The 21,109-nt window shown below is 35.1% G+C and overlaps 1 protein-coding gene and 1 long non-coding RNA gene across 2 annotated transcripts; one reads left to right on the top strand and one right to left on the bottom strand.

The window, feature by feature from the left end:
• Positions 1-387: 387 nt before the first annotated feature.
• On the bottom strand, positions 388-1,048 carry LOC133837757 (uncharacterized). Its single transcript, XR_009893860.1, has 2 exons — positions 808-1,048; positions 388-751 (listed from the first exon to the last, which is right to left on the bottom strand). It is a non-coding gene; the product is annotated as an uncharacterized LOC133837757 (long non-coding RNA).
• A 12,156-nt stretch (positions 1,049-13,204) lies between these two features.
• Positions 13,205-20,012, top strand: LOC133837584 (muscle-specific protein 20). Its single transcript, XM_062268385.1, has 3 exons — positions 13,205-13,332; positions 19,245-19,565; positions 19,635-20,012. The coding sequence occupies exons 1-3, from the start codon at positions 13,327-13,329 to the stop codon at positions 19,815-19,817; spliced, it is 510 nt and encodes a 169-aa protein (XP_062124369.1). The 5' UTR covers positions 13,205-13,326; the 3' UTR covers positions 19,818-20,012.
• The last annotated feature ends 1,097 nt before the right edge of the window (positions 20,013-21,109 follow it).

Raw genomic sequence — 21,109 nt, 5'->3', positions numbered from 1 at the left:
TCATCATAACATTTGTCGTCCCTATGGCCGATACTGTTGTTTCTAGCAATCAGCATATTTGCATAAATTTGGAAGAAACGAAAACATACTCTAGATGCAGGGCACCATGGGCATTCAGCGGTACGTCATCTCGTCATCAGGCGGCTTTAGCAGCCGCTGGCCTGCATCCCGACACCAACAATGATTATAGCTGAAAGCGTTTGCGGAACACTTCAGGGAGCGTCGCATCAAGCTTGGTAAGCATCTGATCTAACAGATTACAGATCGAAGAATAGCTCTGAAATCAATCTTCAATTTAATTTGTATAATTCACACATTTGTTTCATCATAACATTAACATTACCTTTCTAATTATTAAGCTCAATTTTTATTCAGAATGAATCAAAATCAAAGCTCGCAAACAACTGTTGACCGTTTCTCGTTGTCTGCAAATAAGTGTCTTTTCCTGACTCTTTACGAAAAGACTCAAGGAGCAACCGATTTTAGGGTTCTTGGCTATTGATGCTGTCTCGGCTATAAAAAGACGTCAGCAAAAAGAGCGGCAGCGAGTGCAGTAGGACTATCGGAAGAGACAGAAACAGCAACGAGAAGCGGCAGTGGCATCGAGTGGCAATCGCACTGTCAGCACAACATCAGATTCGAGATCGGCTGTCTCAACGACAATGAGAAGCGGCGGAGATCATTATCAGTTGCAGACCCGTTGGTGTGCGCTAGACTGTGGCCGTCGCCACGTGATTTAACACACAAAGTCCTATACCAAAAAGGGTACTCATTAATATTAAGAATTTTGGTTATCTCGCTACGTACCTTGTAGAACCAACGAGAAAGCCAAAGAATAGTCGAAAAATTAATTTTACATGGGGCGCACGCCCGAGCAACACGAATATTGATTATATATAATAATACGACGGATGTCGACCGATTTTTTTTACTTTTTCACTGCGCTCAACTTTTCACTTAAGCTTTTCAATTAAAAAGAGATGGTCTAGGCTAGTTTAAGCGTGGGTATCGATATTGCTTGAGTAATCTTAGTGTGGTATCGATATGATTTAATACGATATCAATGTGAATGGCAAAACTGATCCTGCCAACTCACCTCAAATATTCGGTTACTAGATTAAATACTAACATCTGTTGGCGAGTGCATCTATTATCGAATGCAGATGTTATCGCGCGCAGTTGTTAGCTTGCACAACAGTCGCATCGCAAATATTGATACCACCATACAATTTAATTTCAAATTACAAATTAACTGAAAATGCTCACCCCTACATATTGTCGTATATAGGAATCAATAAATTGCTTAGATGGAATAGTAATGGAACACTTTTCCCATTTTACAATATTTTCAATGATAAAATAGTTTATACGGAGACGGGTTCATATTTAGTCAGGCTAAATAAGAAATAAGATAATTTTAAAGTCAATTTTAGGTTAATCAAAATGGTTAATTGGGAATTTTATATGTTGTTAAGTCAATGTTAAACTTCGTATTCCCAAAAAAGACAAAAACAAGGAATTCCACTTTTTATTTGTATATTTTTAAGTTCTAGTATAGCCAGCTGATTTGTATAGAACTTACTTTAAAGTTATCAATACAAAACACGTGTGATTGCCATAGAACTTTCTGGAATCTTCGAATGTACAGTTATTTTTTCGCAAATCAACTAGCTGTGAGCAAATATTTTCCGAACAAGATTCGAACTCTGATAAGAAAAGGTTTTTTGACAATTAGAATAAGCATTATTATAAATATAGCATTTTATTTAAAATAAGAGTGAGTGCGTCTAACCTAAGACCAGCAGTGTATATGAAATGGTATTTTGGATTGTTTGAATGGGGATATTCCAACAGTCAACATACATTTAGTTTATTTATTACTTAATACAATTGAATGATTAATATTACAAAGCTAAAATGTATTTTGTTGGCATTTACTTTGAAATTTAAAATTTAATAATTCAAGTTATTGTCCTTTATGTTTAACGTAGAGTACGATTCGTCAAAAAACCTATTAATGAAAATAATTTTAGCTTAGAACTTTTTTAACGTTGTTGTTTGAAAGTCGAGCGCCAACTTTTTTGTTGTCCCTGACAGTTTTGTTGTAATTAACTTTACCGATAAATATTTGTCGGGCTTCAGTTATGAATCCTCAAAACGGGTCTTTGGATGGCGAAGGAAGGCTGCAGAGGGGGATTTTTGGGGGCGTGTCGTTTAGCAAAATATTAAATTAGTTTGTTAGTATGCTCAATTTTGTCAGTTTGACAGATTACACGAGGAGAACAAGCCTCAGCAGCGGAACGAGTGGCATTTCGGTGGTTTCGTTTGTGAAATTTGTTGGCAATTGTTTAACAAGCGTCTAACGTTGCCACGCAGCCAGCTCTGGCAGGGCGAATGGGGAAGAGGATGGGGGGAGGAGCAGTACACAGCTTTAGCACAGTTTGGAAGGACACGCTACGCAACGCGTTGCAATTTGCAGCCCTCACTTTGGGTCTCGAAACCCCGAATCTATGTGCAACGTTCTTAGCAAAGTTGCCAGCAAAAACAAACAGCACACGCAGCGAAACAAGTGTTGGGAAGGCAAAGGAGTGTCACAGGGGCAGGGGCAGAGGCAGCGGTAAATACTCGTGCGCTTGTTGTATAATCCCCTGGCAGCTAACAAATGTGCGCACATCCGTATTCCGACCGCTGAAGCCGTCCCCATGGCCACATCCACAGAGCCATTGACAGAGGCAAGAGCCACAGCAGCAAACCCGTAGCCAATCTGAAGCAAACAATCCTGAACTCAGCTCAGCTCAACTCAACCCAACTCTCGACTCAACTCAACTCTCGACTCGTCGCCACGCAGCATGCAGCATGCAAACATACGCATTGCAGTTGGGCAAATGTGTTAAGCACACAGAATTTCTGGTCCATTGCCGTCACCTGACCATAACTCTATCAGTGTTATCTGTGTGCCATCTTTGGTCCTTCTACGAGTACTCTGCTGCTACAGCTGCAACTGCTGCTGGTGTCCTGGCCAAATTGCTTAGTGAAAGCAAACAAATTAATCAAAATCAACTCGAAGCTGTGCGAATGAGTGGGCATCAAACAATGTAACCCCAACAGCCGACCTGCCAATCTCTAACAAACTGCAGTTTGTTCTGTTTCTCTCTCTCTCTCTCTCTCTCTCTCTCTGTCTGTTGACCCAGCTGGCTGTTAAACCAAGTTTGCCAGGTCTGTCGATTGGCTTCGTTAGTCTAAGACTGAGGTCGCCTTCGGTCAGGTTCGGATCAGATTGCAAGGGACTTTTCTGGTTGCCCAGAAATCAGCTGAACCAATTCAACTGCCACTTCGTATCTACTTTGACTTCATCCAACTCTCATAGATTAGTTGCATTGATGACCAAATTGGGTTCCACTCAGCACTGTTTATAAGCCGGTTCTTCATCTCCTCGAATGGCATCCAATCAACAGTTTCAGTTGCACATTTGCTTGTCTTCTGCGTCCCTTCGTTCGTTGAGTTCATAATTGGCTCTCGCTGGTTTACTTTGCCAACCCGTCAGTTCGTCTAATACAAACGTGGCGCCTCGGGCCGTGGCAGTGATGTGCTTTACCTGATGCAGCCAGAGGCAACAGGCAACTGATCGCGGGGTTGGTGCTGAAGTACTACGCGAAACGCTGAACTGTGGCATAGGTCAAGGATTGTGCAACAATTGTGCACAACGAAGCAAACACCCAAAAAAAAAAAAGTAAAAATGGGGTTGCATTGACTTGGGCGAAGTTGCAAAGCAATTCCAGGTTTTGGCCCATCTCTGGCCTCCAATGGCTTTTACCTCTTTACGCCAAAAAACCGGAGATGGGCGGAAAAATACACGCCTCCTCACTCCTCCCCTTCAGGCGGGGCCGTGAATGCGTGCCACTTCCATTGGAGGCACGGTAATGCCTTCTGGCAACTTTTCGAATTTTGCCGGCATGCTGTCGCCAGCCACCATTTCGATTGTTGTGCACTTTGCCACTGGGCGACAACGCAGAGCCCGTGTCCTTGTCCCGTATCCTGTTCTCCATGCTCCGTGTCCCGTGTCCTGAGGACAGCACACAGCTAATTGCCTTGTATGCCACAATTTTTGTGCTGTCTGCCTTTTGGGGACAAAGCGGCCAAGCTGACTGTGGCCCATGATGATAGCCAAACGGACAGCGCTGATGATGATTTTACCTTCAGATTGCAGATTGCTTTTTTTGGGTGCACTTTTTCATTAATTCCCGGATTTGCATCTCCGTTTTGAACGATATAATTACCCACAATCATATTCGACTATACGATGACCATGATTTAAATCAAAACTAGTACTCGACTATTCACTTTTGTTTGTTTTTTCAAAAGAATAAAATTTTATCGCACAATTGCAAGAGCTGTGTGTAAAATTGTATATCTATTTCTTTTTAGATTACAAATGTACCCAAAAACTTAAATCAATATAAGGGATATATAATATAAGGAAATGACATACCAATTTGTAGCTAATTATTTACCCAATTGAATAATTTGAATTTTTTAAAGGAAGTCTTGAACATATGCAGCCTTTTTCATATACTAAAATAATTAAATAAATAAGACGAAGTACATAAAAAATTTGTAAGGAAATATTTAACATCTGTATACTATTTCAATACTCTATTTTAGAAAAAATAAATGAAAAGAAGTACATACATTAAGTTTTCGAACTTTTCATATCATAAAAACAATTAATTTAAAATATTCTAAATATGAAGACTATTTTTATATACTCTTTTAAAATAAATTAATGAGAGAATTTATCAAATATTGCCCTTTTACATACATACATAGATTAAATATGTAATAATGTATTATTATTTCAAAGAAATATAAATAAGATATATTATAAGTATTTAGGATTATGAATATTATAAATGTGCAAGGTCTGCATGGTTATCAATAAGCATCAAACTATGACATCAGCTAGTCCATCTGTTTTCATCTGCCTACAAGAGTTTTTGTATAGTTAGTATCTTTATGTAGATTCGAAAATTACCCTACATGAAGAAAGTTTGTTTAAGTAGAGCCGCTCATAGAGGTGTAAGAACAATGTTAAAATTAAATGTGAACACCATGCCTTCACCATCGTTAAAAACATTTAATTTAATAAATATTAAACTACAAACTACGTATTATAAATTCAAACTTATGAAATGAAAACCAAATAAAATAAATATTATTTTTATTTTCCTACATGTAATATATATATGAAAAAATTATAATATTAAATTATGAAATTTTTATTATTTTTGAATTTTATTAGAAATTATTTAAATAAAGATTAAATATTATATAAATCTGTATTCTGAGTTTGGAAAATTTCATATCACATATATTTATCTATAATATTTTGTTACAGACGAATACATTTTTATAATATATAAAATATTTATATTTCATTGTAAAGCGACCAGTTTTTATAATTTATATTTCCTTTTAAGTATTATAATATATACCGGGTACTATTATTTATCTTTTCAGAATAAATATTCGCATATATATGAATTACTTACTATCCACAAACATTACACGCTCGATTCTCTCAGTGAGCCATTAAAATGCCGTCGAGCAGGTAGCATTAAATATGCATGGACCAGAGACAGCGACAGAGGCAGAGGCAGAGGAAGAGTCAGGATCGCGCTTCGAATGTGATGCGATGCGTGTTTGCATAATGTGTGAAAGTGCCATACATGTGGCGCTTAATTAGCCAATTTAATAGTTTGCGATGTTGTTTATGAGTTTCGCGCACATGACGCTGAAATTGACAAGCGACTAGTCGACAAAAGGGGGAAGGGGAAGAAGTTCAAGAGAGTTGTGAAGGCATTCGATGGGATGATGGGATGTCTTCCCCACAGACTGCTTAAGTCGGAGGCACGTATAAAAACACTCAGGCAGTGCGTGGGGACTTGCGTTAGCCACGCAGCATTCTAATTAAGGGACAAATATAAAACCAAACTGCCGATAATTTATTGTGTGTCATGACGATGTTGAGGGCATAAAGTTTCCAATTACTAAATATGCAAAGCGAAAAAGAAAGAAGACAAATGAAAAGAAATGTTTTAATTAAAATGAACACAAAGCGTCTGAAGGCAATCAAGTTGAATGAAAAGCAAAACACATGCTCAACGCAATGCAAAACAAAACCAAATCCAACAAAGTCAACGACAAGAAAATCAACAGTCAACAAATCAACTTGTGATGTGTAGGTTCAACTAAATTTCAAGGAGGAGAGGACGATAAAGTAATGCAGGCGAAATTGCGATACGCCCTCACACAAAAGTGGTCAGAACTTGCAAAATTAATTTTGAACTTTATTTTGTTACAAGCCAAATAAGAAGGCAAAGAAAAACCATAAACATTTTATAATAAACAAGTCAGCAATCAAAAACACGCATACACTGAGTACCTTCAGCTCATTCCCGCTGCTTCTGGTGACAATGTATATATATGTGTGTGTGTGCGTGTGTGTGTTAATAACAGCAACAACAACAACAACAACGGGAGAGCAATATCAATTAAAATGGCAGCTTGACTTGAAAACTGCTTCTAAGCAGTCATTGTTGCTGCCATCGTTGTTGGCTCAACAACCGCACAGAAAGAAACTTTGCTGCCTGCAGAATGGCAGGAGTTTCTCTTAAAGTTTGAACAGCCAACAAACACACACTCACACACACATTATTGTTGCCAGCAAGTTTAAAGTTGCTACTGCTGCAGACAGTTTTGATAGTTGTTGCCAGGCGAGTTGCCTGGCATATGGCTAAAATGCAGCCAAAATGTTGAAGCACACTCGAGTGTGGCATGAAGAGAAGTCGACTTGCCACGCAGACAATCTGCCGCTTGCACATGCCATTCGCACATGGCGTATGCGCAACACGCAGCAGGCGTCTAAGTTAATTAATCATACGCAACGGTTGCTTCCCCAATAAGCTTAATTGAATTGAATCTCCAATGCAAGCTGCACATTCATATCGATATCCATGTGTTTGTATATTTATTATTGGCACAGCTGAATTTTAAAAAATATTTCTGTTTAAATTTGTCGCTGTTTCAACTTTTTTATATGCCAATTGAAATTATGAATAATTTAATGTACACATATTTATATATCGCTACCTGCTACGTAGATAGGTTTAATTTACGTAACATGCTAAATCTTAACTTCTTTGATTGGTATATTTTGCATGTAATAGTATGTTTATATACCAAATAAATAGGTATATTTTAGTAATTATTTCACAGTCCATAGTTTTCTCTATTGTTTAAATGTTGTAACTTTATTTATATACTGCCATCGTGTCCTTTAGTATTTTTTCTATATATTTTTGATCAGCGTCATGGGTTGTAGGGATGAGCATTTTCAGTAAATTTGCAATTTGAATTTAAATTTTTGGCAGTATCAATACTTGCGATGATACTGCTGTAATTTAACAGCATTTGCGATGTTATGCATGTATTCGTTTGTTTCATGCACTCGCCACGCCCATGTTAGTATATGCAAACCTAAGTAATCGAATATTTGGGGTGAGTTGGCAGCATAGTTTTGCGATTCACATTGGTATCGTATTAAATCATATGATACCACACTATGATTCCTCAAACAATATCGATGCGACACGATTAGACTAGTGCTATTAAATGATACAATTATAGAAGCAAGATCTATCAAATTCAATGACAACTCGAAATGAAGTTTAAATAATATTGTAAAATAACTCAGATACCTTTGCAAACATAATCTTAGTAAGGTTATCTAGACGATTGTATAGTTAGTCTAGATATTCCAGAGCTAGAGTCAGTTCAAATAAAACTATTTAACGCAAAATGCTCCTCAATTTCTCAATATGTCGGTTGTGAACATTTTTGTAAATACTTTTTGCTGTATTTTTGTTTTTATTTATAGTTCTTCCCGGACAAGCATCATCCAGTTGAATCGAATCCGAATCGAATGCCCAAGATAATAGTCGCCCATAAGAAGATACTGAAGATGTTGCTGCTGTCATAAATGACTATCAGCATCAATAGAACCCATAAATCGGTTGCTCATAGTCGTAAAGGACTCCCATTGAGCCGTCGGATAAGCGTTCCCTGGAAAAAATAGAAATAGAGCCAAGACCAAGACTAAGATCGTTTCTCGTTGTCTGCAGACAACGAGAAACTCGAAAAATCGTCTTGGTCTTGGTTCTACTTCGTTGTTTCAGCATCCGATGGTTCAATTAAGTCCTTTACGAAAAAGTACTAAAAATATAAATTAATCATAATCACAATCACATATAATATAATATTCTGAAAAGTTCATTACAATCAGATAATAAAGTTGCTCCCTGATTTTACCACACTCGATTGTTGTTTTCTTACTTTTTTTTTGCATTTTTGATTTTTCATTAATATAATTTTTCAATTTTAAATTTAAATACTTGAGTAATGTCATTATAATGTAACATAAATTCAAACCAAAATTATTAGTAATAGGCAATTTTTATTTCAATTTCAATTTGAGCTTTCTATTTAGTATTTTAAGTTACATTTAGTTGAAGCATAAGTCCTTAAATTTCAAATGGGTATGCTATGTATATAGAATCATATAAAAGCTGTTATCGTCGCAGGCCTGTTGATATCGATGCAGTAAGCGAAAACAACGTATAAAGAGTATGTGTTAGTACGGCGTAGCCAAAATTTCGTTTATAAATGATGTATGACAGCTATAAGGTGTTAGATACATAACCCATCCTATTAGGAAATACTAAAGTCAAATAATGCATACAATGAAGTTATGTATAGGCATTAAATTATTCTTTACAGGTTGGGTGGGTAAAGAAGAAGAACATAACCATCTTCTTTCTTCGTAATTATATATTGAATGCATAATCTTCTTGGCAGGTCTATCGGTTGATAGCCGATCCCGTCTGTTTCTATCTTTTTTTATTTGTGTGGCACGTTGGCTTACTAGGTGGCAAAAGACCCGCCCCACTTTCCCTGAGCAGAGTACGACTCCTCCCTGTAGGCAGAGTACGCCTCCAGTTCCTGCCCACTTAACGTGTTTGTCACAGGGTAGAGAGTATTTCGCAGCTGAGCACATTTATCTGTAGCTTTCATATTTATTATTATTGAAATGCTGATTTAAAAAACGTAATTTCCATTTAAATATTTCGCTGTTGCAACTTTCTTGTAATTATATAATATTTATAGATAATTTAATCACAAATACTAATTATGTTCAATTATAAATTATAAACAAATATATAATATAAAATCACAATAAAAATTGGCTAAACACAGACGAAACAAAAAAATGAATGCGCCCAACATAACATTAATATAGATATATGTATTTGTTTATGCATATAGATATAGGTATAAAAGGCATTGGCATAGTATTTATTGAACCTGAAGCCGATGCTCAACATATGGGAGCTGTCATGAGATTTGTGCCAGAGAATAAAGTATAAAGAATAAGAAAGAAACAAAAACGAGAGCAAAATGCTGCGTGGGCAGGAACGGGCAACGGAAATGGGTGGTAAATTTGGAAAATAAATACAAAAAAATGTTTACTAATAGAAAACATGATAAAAGAGAATTGTTTACATGCTGCAGTTGCATGGGAAAATGGGGCCCGAATCTACAATGCAAATGGTGCGACTTATTAGTAAACAGCCCGGGGTGAAATATAATTCTTGCCACAGCACAACAGCAGCAGATACATTTACAGATACAGATGCAGATTCAGATACAAATACAAACGTACTCGCATATTGCCTGAAGAAGCACGAATGCGAAAGCGAGTGTATTCATATATATTTATGTATTTATATGAGTTTCTATCGCAATTGTTTGCAGCTTTCATATTCTTTATTCGTGATATCTTTTTGTTTTCTCTTTATAATATTTATTCAACTATTTCACTGGAACTAACAACAAGCGAAAGCAAAAACTAAAAACTGAAAAACGAGCGCAAGATACGCGCTCGAAAAAAAAAATTATTTAAATTGAAAATTGTTTGTCTTACAGTTGTTGGCGCCGGACAGAGATAAATATTCGCAGTCCAACCAAGTTGGTGGGGAATTATTTTGGGGCAGTCCAAAGTGAAAAAGGAAAAACCGCGCTGCATAAGTCAGCAGATACGAGCAGTAAAAGCGCTAAAGGGCTGCTTTCAATGGAAACTTGAATTTAGCAGCTAAATATTAGCCTGAATGAAGTTAGCATTCTGCTCTACTTGTGCGTCTGCGATTTTCATTGAAAAGCTGTTTATAAGGCACACAAATTTTGATAGGACTTAAAAGATGCATTTCGTATCTATGTGATGATAATATTAAAGTTCTTAAAGTGACTGTAAATAATTAAATTTCCAAAAAAAAATTGCTGAGCAAAAGAATAGAAATAGAAATATAAATAGAATATAATTGGCTAATTTAAAAGGTATTAAAAACTTAAACGAATCAAATACATATTGACCTCGATTCAAGTGCGGTTTGCCTTGAACATAATTATCAACAAACATCAAGGAGTTTAAAAGGAAGGAAGAGAGGGGGATGACGGACAACAATAAAAGTAGCTTAGTTTGTTTCCGTCTGTTGTTGCTTTAATTCCAAATTGTTCTTATTTACGAGCAACAGTTGTTCGTACGCACCAAAACAAAAGCAGCTGCGGACGTATTTTAATACACTATTGACGACGAGCACAATGAATTTCATTGCAGAATGCGATCTCAAAGTGTTTTTATCAAAATATTTCCATTTCAATTTCGCAAAGCGTCTAAGAAGATTTACGACAAAAGAAAAGAATGTGTATTAAATGAAAATGTTTTATAAATTTGAAAGGGTATACAATTAGATGTGTTGCCTATTATGCTCTCATAAATCTGATGCTTTTTACACAAATGATGCTGATGCTCTACTCGACTCTTACCAAATAAACATGCAGATGCTCCGCCGCCACTTGTCAGAGTGCGATGTTTTTTCTAGGTCGATGTGTGGACGCCCACGCCCACGCCAACGCCTTCACTTTGACATACACAAAAACATGCCCCACACACATATGTACATATATATTCTATATACATTTATATGAGCTGGCACTGAGCTCTGAGTCGCTCAATTAATTTTGATTGCAGCCTTGGCAGCTGTTTGCCGAAAAAGTTCTATGAAAACATATAGTATACATGTGTGTGTAGGTGTGTTTATTTTTTTGTTATTTTTCCCAAAATCCTTTTTGTATTTTCATTGAAAATTTGGAAACTGTGGAAAAAGCAATATGTTAAATTTATCACAGTTCATTGTAAAGTTCATTTGTCCATAAATTTGTGTTATTTTTTCATCTCAAATAAATACAAATTTCTCAATGTTATTTTTTCTGAATTTTCATTGAGTTTGTTAAAATATTATGTAGATTTTTAATCAAAAATATGGCATATTTTCGAAATACTCATCTTTATTTTTTTACTAAAGTAGATTGTTTACTTTCCTATTAAAATTCTGTTTCTTTTTTGTTAACTTCCGACTATTAAAGAGGCCATAGCATTGACCCCCAACCGAAAGCAGCGAATGAAAACAAACGTCAGAGGTGCTAAAATTTATGAGCCTCAGGTGTGAAAAGAAATGAACGCGCCTCCAGATGCTTTTGTTTACATTTATTTTGCGAAGATATTTGAGAAATATTTTCAGTGGCAGCGAGCACTTCAACTTGAACTTGATCAAAATGTTTTGCTAGATAATTTAATTAGTTTCAAATAAACAAAAGGAATGACAAACTTTTCAGTACCTTGCTTCGCGCTTTTGTACTCTTCGATGTGCCATTGGAGGTGGAGGTCGTGTTTGTGCTTTTAGCGAAATTGTTTGCGGAAAGTTGGCATTTTTGAATGTCATAAAACTTTTAATTGAAATTACAATTTCATTCTGTGTGACCTTCATGTGGCGCGTCAATTTGCTTGAAATGAAGCGTGAACAGATATGAGCACAAGTATTTGAAATAAATTCACCATAAGCTGAAAACAAATTAGCGAATTTTTTTGGCAAATGACATTGTGGGAAAAAACCGAGAAAAAGAATCAATTCAAAGTCAACGTCAACGTCATTTACAAAATTAGCTGCAAGTGTTGAAAATATGCACATTAATCAAGTCCAAAGAAAACAAATAATTTCTTGATGATGTCAATTTTTCAATACACTTTTATTTTATAGATGTTAAATAACTAGACAAGTAAAATAAATATTGAAATACGTTAGTACTTTGATTTTATACGTTTTCTTTATTGCTGTCACTCACTGTTAGATCACAGCACTAACTAGCTTCAGAGGAATTCACTCTATTTACTTTAATGTTAATATAAGTTCTGATATATAAATAACAGATATTTATAAATTGAATACATATCATTGTGGCTCTTTCTATACAATTTCCAATATGTAATGCATACTGCAATTTTCAACAACTATCATAAATAATAATTAAACGAATTACAATCAAAAGTGTTAGGTTAATATTGAAACTATAAATTAATTTATAAAACTAGCTGATGCAAATAATTTAATGTCGAATGCATTTAATATTTGTCTGCCTGTTTTTTTGGTTTTGTGTCTCTCTTCTATATTAAATCATTGCACATTTTATGGGCAAATTCAATTTATTATAGCACGTTAGATATGCAAGTGAACTTGGCATCTAATTGCGAACCCCCACACAAAATATCTTTGCAATCACTGAAATGTATCTATCAAATAGAAATTTGTGCTCGAGGCACTGACAAATTGTTGAAAAGCGAAAGGGAAGCAAATATTTTGCGTGTTCTGGCACTTGAACAAGGCACACTTATGCCAGATAGAAGAGAAAGAGAGATACACTTTAATTTCGTTTCGTTTTTTTTTTACCCTCAATTCGATTTTAGTTCTTTTTAGAATTCTTGGTGTTGTTAATGTCACCGTGACGTCATGTGCATATAGCTTCCGCTGTTCATATCTAAAAATTGTTTGCCTGTCTGCCTACATTGGTTTTATTTCTGGCGATTTTAGCATTCACAAAAACTGGCGAGTCTGCGTTTGTTCGCATTTAACGTTGGCGTCGCTGTCGCCGTCGGCGTTACCGCTGACGTTGACGTTGACGTCGGCGCTGACGCTGACGCTGGCTGCGGCATTAGTCTAACCTAAAACATTTTCGAGCATTTTCGTAAATTATCTTTGGGCTCTTAGGATAAATGGAAAACTGTTTCAGCAATTTGCGTCAGTTGAAAATTATATTTTGTTCGCTAAAGACGCGCACAGCTCAGCAGATTCTTTTGCATTTTAGATTCCAATCATAAAAATGGCTGTAAGTGTTTTTTTAACGGAATTATCATAATCCTTCATCAGCATCTGTAAATTATGGAAATAATTTCAAACATTAAATTCAATGAAATTGTTTAAAAAGTGAAATATTTTAGAGTGTAATTATGGAAAATATTTAAGTGCTTAAATTTTGATTTTCGACTTAAAGGCAAAAAATAACAAAAATCAGGACAAAATTGATCAATTTTTTAAAGAAAATCAAATATTCAAACAAAGAATTATACTTTGAATAAAAATGTTGGCAGTATTTCAGGTTATAAATGGATTGATACAGATCAGTGTAATTATGTTAAACAAAAGAAATTTGTGCTATAATTTATTAAAATAGATTTGATTTGCGATTATTGATTAATTTACATAATTTTTATACTCATTCAATTTTAAATGATATAATGACCGAAAAATTAAAAAAAATTTGAGATTTGCTTTCACAATAAATTGAAAATAAATTGAAAAGTGTTTAATAAAAGCACTTTTACAGTCACGAACTCACGAACAACCACAACCAATAATAATGCAACATCATAAGAAATTTATTGTTAATAATTGTGCAGTAAAACCAAATGATGAACTAAGACTTACCCTATCTTGAATCATAAGTGTTTCTTACACTGGTTTTCTGAATATACGAATGAAATCAGAAGATGTTAACTGATCACATTAATTTGTTTTAGTATTAAGTATTGTAGGGTATCAAAAGTTCTATAAATTATATTGAGTTAATTTTACATCATACTAGCTGATATGATTAAGTAAATTGATGTTTCAATTCAATAAGCAATTATGGCTCAAAACATTTAATTACAAAGTTCAATGTTTTGTGATTTAATTAAAAATGCTTAATTAATTAAATATTTAAATAGTCAATTATCAGTATAAAAACGGAAGGGCGGCGTCCTGCATAATTTCATATGTGTATAGAGACACATAACCATCATACGCCCCGTGGCCGCACACACAAATGCTGGCCAAGTGTGTGTGTGTGTGTGTGTATATTGTATGCGAGTACATATAATATTTCTGGCACAGTTGAACGAGTCTCCACGCCCACTCTGGACAGCTGGCGTGCCATATTTCATTCTTGTATATCGTATTTGTGCCTCTGTGTTTTTTTTTTCGCTTTTGTAAATTAAAATAAAAATCACTTTGTTGACACTTTGGCCCTGGGCTCTGGCACCAAATCCCCCCAGTCCTCAGGTCTGTTACACTTACCATTCACATGCCATAAATTTCAAGCTGTCAGAGTGGATCGATGTGAGCCACGGTCCCTCTCTGGATATCACTCATCACGGATACATTTAAATATTTCTGAATACAACATTTATATATATTCATTATTTTCATGCATAAATTGTCGAGCACTTTTCGCCATTTTCGTGCTCCATTTCATACTTCTCTTTGTGTTTTACTATGTTTTATGTTAACCCCAATTCTGGAGTGACAAAATTGCACCTACAAACTGTTCATGCAAATATTTCAATGTGCAATTGTCCAATGGTGACAGCATTAAATAATTAAACAAATAATTCATTTGTATGACAATTTATTGGTAAAAATAATAAAGGCCAATAAAAGTTGACCTAGAATCGCATAAATATACATACATAGCTTTGTTCACTCTTCACTTATATTGCAAACAAATGTAGACATGGTGTTTAAAAAATATGTTCGAATTCCGTTTCAATTAACCGAACATTTTTTAATTTGCATTTATTTACTTTGGCACTAAATTATAATTTTACCAAGAGACATACATATTCCTGAATATTTAACCTGTAAAGTTTCGTTTGTTTATAGTCTGTACATCAACTATTGTTGATAGTTAATCTATCAGATACGTTGCTGCAAAATTATTCACTGGCAGCTGCCAATTTTTTGGCAACGATACAAAACCCATAAAATGGCACAAACAAAAACATAACAATTTTATGTTGCCTTCGTAAACAAATGCGAAATGTCTTTAAACATTATTTCAAGATAGAAGTGAATAAACTAATTTTATTTATTTCATAACATTCAAGTTAAGAGATTTGAGACTTAGGGCAATAAAGAGAACTACAATCGGGTGAAGCATAATCTACAAATATACCAAAAATATACCGCAAAAATACCAAAACACGCCGAGTAATATATTTAGTATATCTATACTGTACTACATTCAAAATATACTATAGTGTACATACTTTGCCGATATACCAAATAAATCCTTTGGTATATTTTGGTATTTTTGTGGTATATTTTCGGTATATATATACAGATTATTGCACTACATTCAAAATACTAGATTTTCAGTAGGAGTTTCTTGCCATACAAAAGTATTTCTTAAAATTGTTTTTACTATATCTATTACTATTATTATTTTGAACATATTTGTTCATTTTTAGTATTCTCCCCACTATTTCTGTTCGTTCCTGCAGGCACGAAATTATATTTCCCTTCTACCCCATGGGTAGCGGGTATAAAAATTCAATTAAATGTGTCGACTTTTATGCATTGTTGCATTCACGTCAGTAGAGACATTAAAGCGCAAAATGTGTTATAATAAACATAAAAACGAAAAACTTATGGTCAAACTTCGGCATTCTCCTTGCTATACTGTACCCATCTTTAAATTGCTCCTGTTGAATGGGCGGTGTTCTTAGTCGTGTGGGCGCCGCTTGCACATTTTCATTTCATTTGCTGGTTAATAATGCTGGCCGACGACCGCCAATTGGCAGCAGTCCAAATGACAAATTGAAATAATAACAACAGCAACAGCGACAACAACAAAAGCTGCAGGAACAAAACAAACGCCCAACACTTTTTTCTTGGCCCTCGACAAAAAGCAAAATAAAGTCAAGAAAAAAGCGCGCAAAAATGAACGTTTATCTTTATGTTCAAATGAATATTTTTATTTATGCGCTCGGCCGGAAAAGGCGAACAGCTGAAAAAAAAAACAGCTGAACAAAAAAAAGATGAAAACTGTAAGCTAAATAATGCGGGGCGCCAGCGAACACACAAATTGAGGGTTATTTGAAGGTCATGGCTGTCCGTGTAGCCAAACGAAATTATGATGTTGTCGACCAGGAAGGCCAATGCACAGGCCATGCCAAATGCATATAAAAAATTAATAAAATACAAAAGTAAAGAGATAAGCAATACTGCAAGGGAGTGTAAATAATAAAAAAAAGTATTAAATGGGAATATATGTATTGAATAAATTATATAAGCTGCTTATGGTGTTTTGAACTTAGCGATTACATCTATTGAACTAATTAAAGAATATTCAAAACTAATAAATTTATAAGTATATAATTTACAAGGAAATATAGAAAGTGAATGTAGAAAATGAAAACATATATATTTAGTATTTAAAATGCAATCATTGCAGGAAAAGATTCGAACTCAATAGAAGAAATAAATTCAACTGGTTTAGGTACTTAGAAGTATTCAATTATCACATCATTCCTAAAAGATTAACTCTTATTAAATTTAATACTTAATAGTTGTAAATTGTATTTTCAATTTCGATTTCGAAAGAACCAAGAATATTAAGAGAAATATTTATGAACACATTTACTCGAATTATATTTCATTTCAATCCAGAATATATAAAGTAATAAACGGTTGCAAATCTTAGAAATTTAAAACTTTTTAATTATATAAAATTAATTATATGAACACCTTGTTACTCTCTGTAGTAGTCGACTCATCCCTAGACTATTAATTCTTATCCAGATGTAAATTCTGTATTAAAATGCAATAAAAAAAGAACATCCGAAGTAAATATAGAAAGGGAATGTTAAAAATAATTTAATTAAATGGTACTTAACTTTCAAACCCTGTAGCACATTAAAGAGTTAGACTCCTTTTTTACTAATATCATTCTTTTTTAACTTTTATAATTTCATCTGCTTGTGTTCAAGTTGTCGATTAGTTCCATTAAAATAATCCAAGAATATCCAAAATAAATAAATATTAATATATATATATTTAATAAGCAAGAAGAAAAGACACAGAACAGATAGCACATAAAAATACGTATTTAATATATTAAAGATTTTAATTGAATCGAATAAATAATATCAACTGCTTGCGGTTCTCTGAAGTAGTCGATTGTCGCGTCATCTCTGGGTGATTAACTCCTACCAAGTTGTCGGCTAGATAGTTGTAAATTGTATTTTAAAGTTCAATAAAAACAAACGAAGAACATTCGAAATGCATATATACATAGTAGAGGCGGCGTATATCAGGTGGGAAAGCAATTAATCAAATAAGCCCAAAGGGCAGAGATATCGGCAATAAACAATGTTCGCTGTGGATGATAGCTGGATCTATCGCTGGACGTTAACGAAAACAGTTGTGCGAGCAGCGAAAACAACTGTTGTTTTTATTGGTTTATTCAATTAAAAATAAAAGCAAAACGACAACCAAAGGGCAGATTGCATTCACAAATGGTAAATGGTAAATGGTAAATTGTAAATGCAGTTATTGGCACTCTTATTCAGGGAAATACATAAAATTAAAATCGAATCCATTGCAAATGCAAATTGACGCGCAATTCATTAAAATGCCTTCGCTTCATTGGCTGCCATTTAAGCGTGCCGTTTGCTGGAGATGAAAAGTCGACCCTACTGCATAGCATACATAAATAAATATATAAAAATAATAAATATAAATATATAATGGATGGCAATACAACTGTCAGCTGCATAAATTGTCATAATTGCGAGAAAACAAGAAAATCAAATGGGAAAAAGTGAAAGGAAAATATAAATCTCACTTTGTAATATTCAAATACCATATATATTTTTTTCGTTAATACATATTTAAAATGTTGTACCATGCGAATGCGGTTTTTCCAAAAATGTATTCAAATTTATTTCACATGGCCACAAATCAAATATACTATGGATGTGGAAAAAGACCACAAAGCGCAATAAATTAGCTTAACTAGGCAAAATATTAATGAATGTTGCGCTCATGAGATTTCAATTATAATTCTTATATGCAAAAACACTGACCGGTAGTCATTATTCACAATGTATGCACAATAACGTTGCGTATACGCCTCATTAGCACTAGATTTTGAAATATATGTATGTAACTAATGCATTAGCTGCATTGAATTTAATTAGCAATACGAGTTTGCTTAATTAGATTTTCTTCTGGGAATTGAACAGCATATTGAAGTGCTTTAATTTCGTGTTTCGTGTTTCATGTGTTGTATGCAAACAATGAATTTTTCTAGCTGCCTTGATTTATTTCCTTTTAATGGGCGCAAATTAAGCTCGAGTCAAGAACACAGCGCAGACTGCAAAAAGTAAATTTCAATTAAACAGTTAGCGGCTTTCACTGTCAACTGTCACATAAATTGCGACGCCTGTCGGACATCGGACATCGGACGGCGGACGTCTGACCGCGGCTCTATCGTAGTTGAGCTTCTCACGGACCCAGCTATTAAAATCGAAATTAATTAATTGGAAAATTAATGTACTTTCATTTGTTCTTTTTCCTCTGCTTCTCCCCTCCCTTCGCCCCTGACGTACAACGCATTTTTCCCCGGCATTTGAAGTGGGTTAGCTTACTGAGCTTTAACGCAATTTACTTCAGGGGAAACCGTAATGTGACCTGGGTGGCGAGGAGGGAGGCTTGAAGTCCTCGAGTCTAGCTATTTGCTTGTGACTTTGAGCACATTCATCGAGTGAAAAACACAAATTAAGCCTCCAAGCTGTTGACTTTCGGCTGTAGGCGGGCAAACTGTGAGATTTCTCTGTTTATTTTTAGACAATAGAGAGACTAGACCGGGCAATCGAAATGTTTACCAAATTGTCTACAATTACAGCAAATTGATTTGTTTAGCACTTAGTTGATGATATCGTGTTTCAGTATTTTAATGTTTCATTCTCCTTGCAGCCACGCAACAAGGAACAAGAACAGGAAGTCCTTAACTGGATCTTTGCCGTGATCGGCGAGAAGGTGCCCAGCGGTCAGTATGAGGATATCCTTAAGGACGGCATCTGGCTGTGCAAGCTGGCCAACAAGCTGGCTCCCGGCTCGGTGAAGAAGATCCAAGAGCGCGGCACAAACTTCCAGCTGATGGAGAACATTCAGCGCTTCCAGGCTGCCGTCAAGAAGTACGGTGTCCCCGAGGAGGAGATCTTCCAGACCGCCGATCTCTTCGAGCGTCGCAATATTCCACAAGTCACCCTGTCGCTGTACGCCTTGGGCCGCATTGTAAGTGCACCTCTTCACTGACCACTTGAGAGTTGTGAAATACATTCGAGTTCGTTTCGCCTTCCACAGACACAAAAGCACCCCGAGTTCACCGGCCCCTCTCTGGGCCCCAAGATGTCGGACAAGAACGAGCGCACGTTCACCGAGGAGCAGCTGCGTGCTCACGAGGGTGAGCTGAACCTGCAGATGGGCTTCAACAAGGGCGCCTCCCAGGCGGGTCATGGTGGCTTCAGCAACACACGCCACATGTAAACATCTGGCAATTAGCACCAACACACACCAACACCGACACTCACACACACACACCCACCCGCACACATATGCACCCGGAAGAGTACAGCAGAAAGGAATTAGTGGAACAAAGTTGATTCGTACTTTGAAATAAGGAGGCACTCTAAATGTAATTTATATATTATGAAATAAATAAATTAATTAATTTTAATACAATATACACATCAAGTGGACTTGTTTCATGCAATCCGCCTTCCTCATCGGATTAGCATTATTTTTGCTGTTAATTAGGGAAAAACACGCGACAGACGCAGACGCAGCAGCAGCTGCCACGCGGATTAAGTGCTTCTCCCACATCCCATTGCACTTACACACCCCTTCTCCCCTTTTCGAATAGAGTCATGCCACAACCCTAACACACACACACACTCAGAGTGGAGTTGTCGCTTTGTCCGCCTCACACTCGGAGTGTTCGTCGTTGGCCACCTGAGATTACACAAATTACAATTTCAACGCCTGCAGTGACAGCGATAAGCATAAGAAATGTCAAGGCCATTTGTATTTGTATTTCTCTTTCTATGTCCTCGTCTCTTAGTGCGTCTATTAGTGTATGCGCGCGTGTGTGTGTGAGTTTGTGTGCCAGTGTGTGTTTGCAGAGACAAAGCAGACACAGCAATTCAATCTGATTGAATACACTGCGAGAAAGTGTAGCTTAGTTAACAGGCAATACAGCAAAAGCTTTTTTTTTAATATATTAAAAGTAATACTAAACAAGTCACGAGAGCATTATAATAATGTATAATAATAGAACATTATTAAAAAACATTTTCTACAAATATACTAAAAATATACCACAACATATATTTGGTATATCGATATTGAACTGCGTTAAAAGTATATCATGGAGTACAAAATATACCAGATTGTCAATAAAGTTGTAATAATCTGTTGTACATATTTGTAAACATTTTTCAAAAGTTAAAAATAGTTCATCTTCTTATAGCTGAACTGTTTTAAAAGTTAACTGGAATAAATTATAAACACAAATTATTGGTGGCTAAGGTATCGAAACAAGTTTAAATTGTTACATTATTAAATATGCATTAATAAACAAATTCAATACATTAAATTTAATTTAATCAAAATTAATATTACCTTACTTTTTTGCATATAAAATAGAAATGGTAAAAAAAATGTCAGCCATTCAAAGAGCATATTTAATTAATTGCTACATAATTTAATATAATTAGGAAAGAGTAAAAAATAGTTGATTGTACGAAACAACAGAACACTACACTACAATGTTATGCTAG

This window comes from Drosophila sulfurigaster, chromosome 2R, assembly GCF_023558435.1.
Source record: "Drosophila sulfurigaster albostrigata strain 15112-1811.04 chromosome 2R, ASM2355843v2, whole genome shotgun sequence".
In the NCBI taxonomy this organism is placed as follows: Eukaryota; Metazoa; Arthropoda; class Insecta; order Diptera; family Drosophilidae; genus Drosophila; species Drosophila sulfurigaster.
This window is presented reverse-complemented; position numbering and strand designations above follow the sequence as displayed.